Source organism: Meleagris gallopavo, chromosome 3 (genome assembly GCF_905368555.1).
Source record: "Meleagris gallopavo chromosome 3, MGAL_WU_HG_1.1, whole genome shotgun sequence".
NCBI classification, from domain to species: Eukaryota; Metazoa; Chordata; class Aves; order Galliformes; family Phasianidae; genus Meleagris; species Meleagris gallopavo.
In genome coordinates this window covers 22525502-22537789 of record NC_139406.1, presented here as the reverse complement: position 1 = coordinate 22537789, position 12288 = coordinate 22525502, and the positions used below count along the sequence as shown (strand labels likewise).

Below are 12288 nucleotides of genomic sequence, written 5' to 3'. Positions count from 1 at the left end.
TTCTTAGTAAATTAGTGAAGCACTGAACAATGCTGTTTTCTTGCCAAAGAAAATGTGCAGATCCTATATGACACAAGAGCTAAAAGGCCTCATTTAGTACAGAGGAACAACACCTATGAAGTGCATTATGGAACATGATGTTCTATAAATGAAAGCACCATTCTCTCTCTCTCTCAAGTTGGTAATTTATTAAGATACCAAAAATATGCACACAAAGGCTTATCATCTTGAATCGGTTCTCTTATAGCCCAATATTCCCACTCAAAAGCCAATCTCTGAAATAAATAGATGCTTTACATTCCTTCCCACAAGGAAACTGAACTGCTGGCAGTAGCTGCTCCTAAAATAGCACAAGGGAAGGAAGGCAGCATACTATCTTCTATTTCTAGATAACAACTGAAACAGCAAAGGCAGGAATAATGTACTGACCAAGGTTTACAGCAGCACTTAAAGTGGGAAGAGAATATCATTTCAGTTCTTTTTGGTCATGTCAATTAGTTTCTTGGTTCTTACTGCTACCTGCACAGGAGAATTATAGGAACTACTGGTAAGGTTGTTGCAGATTAGAATGTGGTGCAGTGATGACTTAGGAACCCAACATTTCCAACTGTGAGTTTGGGCAGTTTGGCTCAGCCAGTCGCTCCCACAGAGGAATGGATTAGCCTCTAAGAGGGAGCAGTAGTGGGCAGCTGGTGCTGAAGCAATGAAGTTAGTTGGGTGAAATGGTCTATTCTGATATTTTAAGGAAGTAGAGACTGCTATTTGTGAGTAGCTGTGAGTACAAACTGCAAGTAGTTTCAATCACATTTAGAAATGTGGTGATTCATTTTGGTCACTCTGTTTCTACCACCACTTGTTTTCCGCTTTCTGACTTTCTGTACTTCTTGCTTCACTGAGATTTTTCTTTCCTTTTCCATGTCCTGCGCTTCACAGTCCACAGCAGGCAGTCATGTCATCTTCTTTACTCCCATACATATGGCACGTAAAAGAAATTAAATCCCCTGAGTTGTGTTTGTTTCAGTTTTTCATCTGCTGAACATCAGTAACCTGAATTTTTGTCTCCTGTAGAGTCTGTAGCAGGCTTGCAGCTGTTGAGGAGTAGTTGCAAGTCCTAAGAGGTTGCCTGTTTGCCACTGGACTCCTTCTCTTCCTTCTGCTAGGAAAGCTGTGCATCTGAGTTCAGAAAAGAATAATTAAGATTTGAAACATGTTCAAAGGAATCTTGAAACACAAAACTTGGCAACACTGCACCCAGGCAATTGGTGCTAGAATCTGACTAACTCCATTCTCTTGGGCGCTCTGCCAGTCCCCGCTGTGGCCTTTGCATATTTTCAGGCATAGACAAGTTAAAATACTAAAAAATATTTTGCAGTCTGCCACCATAAGCAGCTGAAAGATTGTGGAAAGCCTTTTAACTAACAGCTTTAAGGCATGGAAAGTACAGCCTTTGTATTTTATTTATTTTTCAGTATCTACACAGAGGGCATTTCAGAGGTTCTGAACTCAGTAGGGCTCTATTTCCAGGCAAAACCAAAAGACTTCGCTGGCATATTTTCAAGTGGCTGCCCAAACAGCTCTCTTCAATAAAAAGTCCCACATGGAAAATCCAGCTATTTTACCTGGAAACTTGATAGTTACACTTCAAATATTCTTAAAATCTATAATTGTTTAAAATGAATTTTTGAATGACTAGAAAATATTTCATTTTTCCAGCTTGCTAAGCCAAAAATTTTGACCAGGAATGGCAAGAAAGCAAGTGTGCAACTAGAATAGCAGCTCTGGGGGCTGAAGAAACATTCTAAAGAAAGCCAAATTTACAAATGACCCAAGTTTTTAACAGTGACTCACTGAAACAGCCTCAACTGTAAACATATTGAGGAAGTGATCAGTAGATACTGGTGAAAGAAACTGACTTGAATGCATGGGTTCAAGTTAGAAAATTAACAGCAGCTTAACCCTGCCATGGACTTGCCGTGGCTAGTAAGCCATTATTGAAAGCATTTATTATGACTGTAACATAGAATAAAAATAAACTGTATACGACTGCAGTGGTGAAGTAATAGAGAAAACTGGAATGCTTAGGAGGCACACAGAGCCACTAATGATAGCTGGCACACACTGTTACAGGATAAGAGCATGGAGCATTCATGTTTACCTGCTCTAACCAGGCAGAAACTACATGCTGAGCAAGTGCCGTTCTTCAGACGCATTAGTGGCTGACAGCAAATGGTGGCCAATTTCCAAACCACTTCATAATTTCACAGCAATTCTCAAAATTGCCATCAAACTTGCTTTTCCATTCACAAGCAATAGAATGGTCCTCTGCTGCTGGCCAAGCAGTTCAAAGTTACTGTTGGTCAACCAACAAGTACCTCCACACTTGCTCCACACAGGCTATTGCATTAACTCCCTCCTGCCCCTCCACAGAGCTCCCAGCTTTGAGAATTGTACCTGTTGAACACAATGCACTCTCTGCTTCTTCCTCCAGTGTCTTCTCTTCCTCACTGTTGAGCTTTCAACTCCATGGAATGAACGACAAGGTGCAGACGATCCGATGCAGTTCTTGGAGATGATGGATTTTAAGTCTTCCAGATCACATGGCTTTTTATTGTTATGGTCCCATGTCCTTGTTTTGGCCAACATATGACATCCTAGTTGATGCTTGGGTTGATATGACATTTCTCCAGGCTCTCAGGAACTGTCAAATCCTGTGGTTGCTTCACTTTCTATGTTCAGTTTAGGGTTAGTTATGTATTTTCCTTGCTTCAGAGTACGCTCAAAAAGTTGACCTCAGTTTGGCATAAAATACTCCTAGCAACTACTTCATCTCTCACAAATTAATTCCCAGCAGAAGTGGATGATGTATCAGCACTAGTAATACCTGATATTTTAATGAGGTTGCTGGCACCTACTAGCTTACAGTTTTGTACTGTATCGTAAGTAGAAAAGGGACCAGTACAGAGGGAACACACCAACAGTGCCACTAAGCTCTGACAAATAGCTCTCCCTAAAACATTTTGCAGTCCTGCCACAAAGCAATATGTCAAACTCATGTGGGAAGACACTGCTAAGTTGATCATCACTACCTTATATTAACACTGAACTATCTGCTTCACACAGCCTGTCAAACTTCCCAGAGTTCTGCTCATGCATTTGGCTGAAAAAGATGAGCAAATTGAGCAGCCAGGCAGGTGAGCCCTGGAGGTGAAATCTGACACTTAATAACTTGCTTAAATGTTACTGAAAATTTGCATGCCTTTGGCATGATAGTGGTCCAAGCTTTCATCTCTTTTGCACTTTCCCTTGCACTTACCATAAAATCATAAAAGAACAAATTAATTAGTTTGAATACTAGCCAAGGGAAGTAAATTAAAAGATGTGTTAATTAGATTTGAAGTGACCTTACCTATTAAGGTATGGAATACAGCAGCTACAGCGCCAGCCACAACCATGCACAAAACTGCTTTGGTCCTGTCTCTCTTGCTGTTCACAAACACCAGACCTACATTTTTGAAGTCACTCATCGGACCAGTGAAGAACTTCATCAGGGAGTACGCCAGCCCATAGCTGGCCAGCATTTCCACAGCATCTTCCTTAACAGCAGCGATGCCCCTGTTCAAGGCCTGTTGCAACAGAGAAAGACAGAGAAAATAATGCACCACATGTGGAAGCATACCAAAACAATCTTCTGCAGCTGGTGTCTGAAAGAACAAGTTCAGGTCTTGCTGTTTCCCCCGAGTTGACTCTTATTTCTTTGGGTTTAGCAGCAGTAAGTGATATGTAACATGGGTAGCTTCATAATTTCATATGGACTGTAAGTTCAAGTCATACAGATTTGAAGATAGATTGTCCTTTAGGAACTAAGGTAGATATCCACTTTTAAAGTGTTCAGTGGAATTCCTGCTGTACCAGAAGTCAGTATTTTTTTGCCCTTTTAAAGTAATTTTATGATTATGCAAATAATCGTAGGTGATACAATATCATTTAAATTGGCCTAAGGCCTCAATTGATCAGTGCCCAACCTTGCAGGCATCTGCAAAGGTAAAAAAAAAAAACTCTGACATTACTTTATGCTGAAATGTAGGAGCTAAGAGTTTTTTCAGTGTAATGAGCTTTCCGCTCTATCTCTTATAACAAAATATTCTGAGCAAGTGGGACTATCCCGTGATGTTTATTATGAAACTAAACTAAATACACACATAACTAAACATATCTGTTCTCCTTTCATGCATTTAGATTTAGATTGAGGTTGGATGTTAGGAATAATTTCTTTAGAGAGACAATGGAAGAGGTTGCCCAGGGCACAGGGGGGTCCCCGTTCCCAGAGGTATTTAAGAGATGTGTGGAGGTGGCGTTAAGGGGCATGGTTTAGTGATGGGACTTGGAAGGTGAAGTCAGCGGCCTTCAACATTTCATTCAGCCTAGATGTTTCTATGATTTCACAAGGTTCTGATCCTATATTCATTTACAGCACTTTGTAGCATATTTAAAAAATGAATACAACACATGAATATGTGCATATTCAGCTTCAAATAACCTAATAATTAATTCTATAACCCTATATTTAGGAAATGTCACCGAGAACTAGATGGATTATTCTTAAAGATAAGGTGAACCACAAAAAAAGGTGTAGTATTGTCTAAGATTTCAGCTTGCAACACAGTTTACACTGTAAAATACTGAATACAAATGACAGAATGATAAATTTTATATGCAGTGTGACAACATCAATCATCTGACATATCCAGAAAACTGTTAAAATAGGATTAGATTTGAAAATCATGAAGGATGAAATTTGACTTGTTCTCACAAATATTTAGCTCCTATGACTTACAACTGCTCTGTCTTGACAGGGTTGTGACAATTTGTCTTGCCAAGAACATCTCTCCAATTCATGCTACAAATCTCAGTCTATCCACTTCCACAACACTTCTAACACTGCTTTTTCTGAACAAACAAAGCACAGACAGAATATCATCAGGTAATCAGGGTGAAGTCCTTCCATTTTTAATGCAAGCATGGTTTTTCTCTTGCAATCTTTTGCTATTTTTCTTTTTGCAAAGACCCTATAAGCAAGCAATTTGCACCAACTTCGAAAACCGCACATCCATACAGCAGAAATTAGTATTTCTCCTAGTGTTCTTATCCACTCTTTCTGCAAAATATACTTAATTTTTGAAACAAAAGTTGCACCATTAGCATACTAAAATCTGTAGAAAACACCAATTTCTCCATCCATTGTATCTGCCAGATCTCTCTTGCAATGTACTCTGCCCTGAAGACGTATGATTCCAGTGTTTTCATCTGTTCTGCTCAAATCTGTCCCCTCTTGAAAATATCCTCTGCTAGGTACTGAATATCTGCAGCTGCTATACAGAAGCTTTTCTGCAATTCAGATGACTCCATCTATTGGACTGATAAGAGTTCAAATTATATTAAATCTGCAGATGTCAACTGTATTAGTGGGTGAATAAACTGCAGTCAAACAATCTGTGGAAAAGATTGTGTGACCTGCGAAATGAATGGTTAAGTTTAGCTGCCATTTGTGATGGTGGTTGTAATGATACTGCATTTGGTATCAAGGTAAACAGAGTTATAATCTGTTCATTTAAAGTAACTTTAAGATGCTATATCTCCCTGTTGTCAGTAATACATACATAGCCTTAAATTATTTCCTGGATGGGATTCCTTTCTTACAGCTTTTTCTTCTTTTTTTCTTCTGTCCACATTGAAATATTTCTTGCAGCCTAAACTTAAAGAGAAACTGCTAACCAGTTTCAGGTTGTCTGCTTTAAAAGCTTCCTGTCACATATAAACAGCTAAGTACCTTTTCCAGCACAGTTTCAAATGTACAAGTACTTCTTTCCTTGTTGGGACAACTACTGAATATCAGTCCATGGAGGAAGACAATCCATTGCTGACAAGCTCCCTGGGGCAAGAAGTGTGGTTTTAAGAAACTGCATTATCAACTGGCACAGCATGAAGGTCTCTCCTTAGAGATAGATGCAAGTCTTTGCAGAGTACAGAGCTCAAGACAGTGAAAGTAGCTGTGTGTACTTGGACCTAGTACCTCAGAGTCCTACTCTAAGTAGGATGGACAGAAAGACTCAAGTGCTCCTCCTTCTCCTCCTCTCTGATTTTACATACAGGCTGATCTCTTTCATACCAGCAAATGACAGCCAAGTAGATACTTCTGAGTAATTTTCCCCAGACACAGACTGTGTACCAGGTAACGTAAGCTGGCAAAATTCAAAAGGGACTTTGTAAAAGATTTGATGCCATTGATTTATACTCCTGTGGAACAGTTGGCTAACATGATGAAATACTCTAGAGGCTGCCTCTGAAAAAGCAATGCTTCTAAATGTTTATTTGGAAAGATTCTTAAGAAATGAACAGTCAATGGAGCTGTGTACAAATGGTTTAGCTTCCGTAACTTTCCATTTTTTTCTTTAAGATAACAGTAAAAAATGTTTTTTATCCTCTGCTTCCATGCACTCTAAGAGAACTAGCCTTTTTTTTTGTCCACTAAAGCTCAGATATCATATTTGATATCCTTAAATCCTAAAGAAATCCCAGATAGTTGAAAAAGTCAGTTTGGGGTGCTATGAGAAAGATACATGCAGCTGATAAAACTTCTAGTCTAATTTCCTGTTAGATTTTCAGTTAAGACTCTCACAAAAGAAAAAAACAAACATAAGCCCAGGCAAGGTTTCCATTTTTTTTCATCTGATTCCACTTTGTACAATTTTCATATGCACAAAATTACTAATAAAAATCTGTGTTCCATATTTTTTTCACACACAAAAGAGCATATCTCTGCAAAGATTTACATGGTTTGCCAAAAGAATCACAGAACTAGATGGTGATAACAATCATGACAATATTTACACAAGAAGTTAACTCAATTATACATATTTCAGACGCCATTCTACTTTCAACTAGCTCATTCACATCAGTTTTGAAGGGAGAGCTAAGAAATCCATATGTTGGAAGAAAGACTGTTGGTGATGGCACAATCTCCTCAGTTTTTAATGAACAGCTAACCTAATTTGTCAGCTGGTGAAAATATCACAGTAAACTGCTTTTATCCAAACAATGAAAACAGCCACTGCCACTGCTCACTCCTCTTTTAGAAATATCATAAAACACAGAATACTTCCAGGCTGATCACTATCTTGGAGGTACACAAGCCAGCTGGTCGAAGTAAATCATATTGCTCAAACACTCCTCCTAAAGGTAGGCAACCAGATTTATAGCTACTTCTATTCAATGTCTTGTATAACGCATGATGTTATTACTAGAAAGATGAGATCTTTGCTAGAGGACACATAAACACCTTGAGCCCTTTTTAATGAAGAAAGTGTGTGCTGCCTGTAATGTTCACTAAAATCAGAAAGGAGTAGGCCACATCTTCAGAACTGGTACTGCTGCTGGCTTCCTTTTCTTAGAAGGAACATATGTGACCTCCATTAGATTTCTAGGAAATGCACAACAGGTGAATAAAACAATCTTTTGCATGAGGAGGCAATGATTTAAAGAGCAACAATTGTTAAGAAAAAAGGCAGAGGTCTGGCTTGTCCTATTTTGCATAAGCTTTCAACACTATTCACTAATACTGGCAGAAAAAGTTTGGTTCCAGTCAACAGCTTTGTATCCTGTTGCTAAAAATTCTGTTTCTGAGGCTCTAAAGAGTTTGATCGCTTCTCACACAATCCTCCTACAAATTGGTTCAGAAAACATGTATAGGATGTTCTTGCTTTCTTTCTTCCAACCTGCCCTCTCCTCAGAAAGTGGAAAAGAGCCAAAATATTTGGTCAAAGAGCAAGCCAACTTAAGGGACAGTCCTTCTCCAGTGTCCAGTAATCCCTCTCTTTATAATTGTTGGCAGCATTTTCATTTCGTAAATCCTGACACTGAGGTCTTTGGTATCAAATTTACCAGTTGTCTTTGGCTGTTCAGCATTGCCCAGTCACACCTGCACAAACTACACTGCCAAAATAGCATGTGGCAGATCCAATAGCCCACCGGTGTGGAATAATCAGACCACTGTATCAGTGCTGTCTGAGCTCTGGCATATCTGTAACTGTGCCTTATAAAGGCAGGAGCCAATGGTGAGTAACTAGACAGGAACAAAGTGTTGTGTCTATGACTTTCACAGATGCAGGCACTGAGGTGGGAAAACTGGGGTAAAATTGTCTCTCAGACATTTATTCTGGCTCAAGAAGGTTTTCCAAACAAAGTGTATGAAGAGACAGCCCTGAGGAGGTAGAAGTGTCTGACCTTGTAGTTAGAAAACAATGACTAATAAGTGCTCAATGTTATGTGCCTTTGTTGTTGATCACATGTCAGATAACTGAAGGGCCATCCAAGGCCAGCTCCTCTTGGCCCCTTACCAGAACATCCCTCCATGTGCCTGTGCTGAGACCTGTCCCAGGGAGCAGCCATGCCATCCACTTGGCTGTCCCTGCCCACACTGCTGCACGTGCCCAGATCATGTCAGCCCATGGAACTGCCAGCAGCAAGCTACAATCGCTTAGGGACAGGGACAACTCCACAGCCCAGTGGTGTGGTGTCTGTTTTTTGGAGACCATTGGGAATGCCTTGAAAATGTGGGTTGAAGGGTTTTTTATCTCTTGCTGCTTCCTAACACCCCTCCTCAAAACAAAACAAAACACAAAAACAAAACAAACAAACAAAAAAACTCATAAAAAAAACCCCTCAAACTGGCCTAGAAAAGAAAAGCAAGAACAAGCATTTTTGCAAGACTCCTACTCTTATCTGAATGCAGGGTACTCTGTGACCATCACCAGGCTTGTGATTTTACTTGTTGACACTATTCACTCACTTCCTAGTGTCAAAGCTGTAAGAAAGTGTGTCCTGGAAGAAATTTAAATTAAAGACTCTAAATCCAAAATAGCATAATTTTCAAGCATGACTGTTTTCCCTTGACCAGAGGTACATGAGGGAACAGCACTTTCTAATAGGCATTCAGGAGATATAGGGCAGCTGGGGCACAGTGCATTCGGTGAAAAAGGGAACTGCAAGAGCTAATGGTGGGAAATTAGGTAAGGAAAACTACCTGAGGGCACTTAGTGCCTGCATGTAGATAAATAACCAGCATAATAAGGCAGAGAATAATCAAACAAACAAGCAACAAATCAGAAGATAATCATGGGAAATAAATTAAAATGGTGAAACTAAAATGTTCTTCACTCAAAACATCTGACAAAGTGCCAGAACATTCACAACACTGGAGGAGTGAATAGGTTGCTGGAGATGGTCGTTATCCCAGAGAGGTGGAGAACTGATCCTGAAGTCACGAGAGCCGTGAACCATGATAGTAGGAAGCTTTTCAAGATGCATTCCTCAGTGAGTGTCCACTGAATGTGTGTCAATGACATAAGCACGAAGCAGACCTAAACCATTGCTGCTTCCACTGACTGCAGTGGAGGATCTCATTCCTTGAGGGGGACCACAGGCATTGACTTTACTGGCCTTTTTTAGATAAGCAGTGCTCACAGCAGCACAGGACAGTCGCAGAATCAACATGTCCAAGCTGGTCCCCTGCACTGTGACCTCCCTGGTACTCCCTGACTGATGTTAATTAATCAGTTGAACAAAATCTATTTGAAGTAAAACTCACAAGGGAGATCCTTTGCTCTCAAAACGCATGCAAGCTTTTCATTCAGGTTTCCCTGAGAGCGAAAAGCAGTTTTACCATAAAGGCAACTGTGGCTGCTATCAAAGTACGGCTAGCTCCAGTTTACATTTATTTGTCTTCAGATATTCAGGTAGCCAGGGACACATTTAAAAAGCTATTTATATTTCTAAACCTATGAGCAGAGACAAATAAAACTGAGACATAAACTGAGACAAATAACACTGGGAGGTCTGCTTCCTCTTGTTTCAAAATGCCCTGAGGAATAGCTATTATTTTTTCACCAAATTCCATTTTGATTGCTTGTAAGTGGTAGAAAACACCAGGGATGATACAAAATAATATCACACATACATAGACACAAAGAATATTTGCCTTAATCACAAGTGATACAGTATCTGCAGCAGCGCTCCTTCTGTTCTTCATTTCCCACAGAAAGCCTTGTGACTACTGGATTGTTCTTTTCCTCCATTATCTCCCCATAGTAAAAAACAAGCTGATTTACTATCAACTGCTTATTTCATAAAATCATATTTTCTCATGTTTATAAATTAAATCTCTGCAAAGACCGTTATAACACTTGTTTGTATGCATGCAGCAAATTTAATCTACGCAGGTCCTGTGCCTGTCAGTCTGGCAACTCTAGTATATTGCCTTTTTATTAGTATTCACTCTGTCTCTGCTGATGAATTCCTCACAACACTGTGCTTCTGAAATGGATATTGCCATTGTTTCCCTGATCACATCTTCTTATCGTGTACAGACTGGTCCAGGTGGAAGGGACCTATAGGGGCCAACATGGGGCAGGCTGCCCAGGGCTGCAATGAGAGATGTTGCGGAAGACATCTACACCTGAATCTAAGCATGCAATTGGAATTGAATCAGAACATCCATGGCCATGCAGCTAGGGCCCATATTCCTAGTTTCAGTCAATTTATGTTCTCCCATATTTACCCCTTCTTTTCAGCAGGTTCCACAGTATCACTGCTTTGTACCACTTTGCTGCTGTCTTTCACCAAAGATCTTGTCAGTAATTCAATAGACCAAAATTTGGCCAACCATCTGCTATGTATCAGCTGTACTGGTTTAGCAGAACCTGTTAGACTACTTGAATTGCACAAAAATCTTGTCAGTTTTTCCAGCTGTACTGAGCGTGCATTATGAAGGCCAAGCACCCCATAGCAAAGACTGTGTAGGTTCATGTCCTTAAGCTGCCAGGAGAACAAGGAAACTCTACCTTTAGCGAAAGTGAAAGCATTTCCATTCTCATGGATTGAAGAAGCCTATGAGATTTCTTTCTCTCTGCAATTGTGAAGTGATTTATTCTACTATCTTGGCTCTTGTGAAAAGTATGTGGGACATCAGATCTGTAAGATTTACTTTTACTGCTTCAGCTCCCCTATTTCTGTACACTCCCCATGCTTTGTTAGTGATTAAGATGCCACGGCCTCCTACTTGGAAAACAAGTAATTGGCATTTCCTCTCATTTTTCAAAGGGATGAAATAATTATGCACAGTTAATTGTGACAGTCAGCAACTGAATTCTAAGTTGTCAATATTGTAGCAAGATGTTACAGTACCACCACAAGGAATACTCTACCACTTCACACCAGCTTAGAGATTAACCTACTACTGCTTCTGTTTAGATTTACTGATTTTACCACTGCCAGAACTGGCAATTAGCTGGAGGAGGGGGGTTTCTTGGTGGGTTAATTTGCTCGAGTATGGCTCTGCAAACAAATGTTTTGGTGTTTGGTGCAACTAAGAAGTGGAACCCCCCTAGAATGGATCTCCTGCTAGGGGAACCTTCTGTAACATGAACAGCCAATCTCTTTCAGAAATAATCCTTTGAAAAACTTAGCTCAAGAGGTGCATGGCCAGGATGTTCTGACTGCAGAAGAGAGTGAAGTTCACACCCAGTGACAATGTGTAGGATGGGATCAAAATGGTTTAGAATTATGGGACTTTAAAGGAAGATACTCACGGTACCATAATAGTTTTTTGCCTAAATCCTCTTATAGCTGTACTGAGTGTAAGTTAGTCACTCAAAAGTTGATAATGTCAGAATTATGAAGAGGTCATCTTTAGTTGTCTGCCTGTCTCTCCCTCCCACAGTGTAGCTCAAACTCATCTGCAGCCAGCCACAGACTGAAGTAAATGTAGCTTGCAAACTCCAATCCCTCCTTTGTCAATGAAACTTCCCAAGTCATTCAGAGCTCCTTGTAAGCTTTATCATGTATGTGTGATTAAGCCTCTGCTATTTAATGAGCATCACTTGTACACACTGAAAGACTAAAGCAAATTGAAGCAAGTGTCTCCAGACTTTGTTCATTCAGTTTGGTAAATGTTCTCTCTCCCACTGGAGACAGAAGAGGTAAGGAGCCTGCTGAGCAAGTACACAAAATTCTTGGCTTGGCATATGGCAGAACTTATAATGAAAGGCAAATAACTGCAGCTGGGTCATTGGGTCTTTCATTGTCCTCAGTACTGCATTATGTCCAAAAAAAAAAAAAAAAAAAAAAAAAAGGAAAGAACAATCTATAAAGTCCATGTCAAAGCTGCCATGATTACAAAATATATATATAACAATCAAATAGGACATCTGTGCCTGACTTGAGAAATGGGAACTT

At 39.8% G+C, this 12288-nt stretch overlaps 1 protein-coding gene across 1 annotated transcript in view; it reads right to left on the bottom strand.

Annotated features, from left to right (window-relative positions):
- The window catches only part of ANKH (ANKH inorganic pyrophosphate transport regulator), a 101430-nt gene that overhangs the window by 42268 nt on the left and 46874 nt on the right, over nt 1–12288 (bottom strand). Inside the window, exon 2 of the mRNA XM_085220436.1 lies at nt 3407–3623. Coding sequence (XP_085076562.1) covers nt 3407–3623 — 217 coding nt within the window. The remainder of the gene's footprint in view (nt 1–3406; nt 3624–12288) is intronic.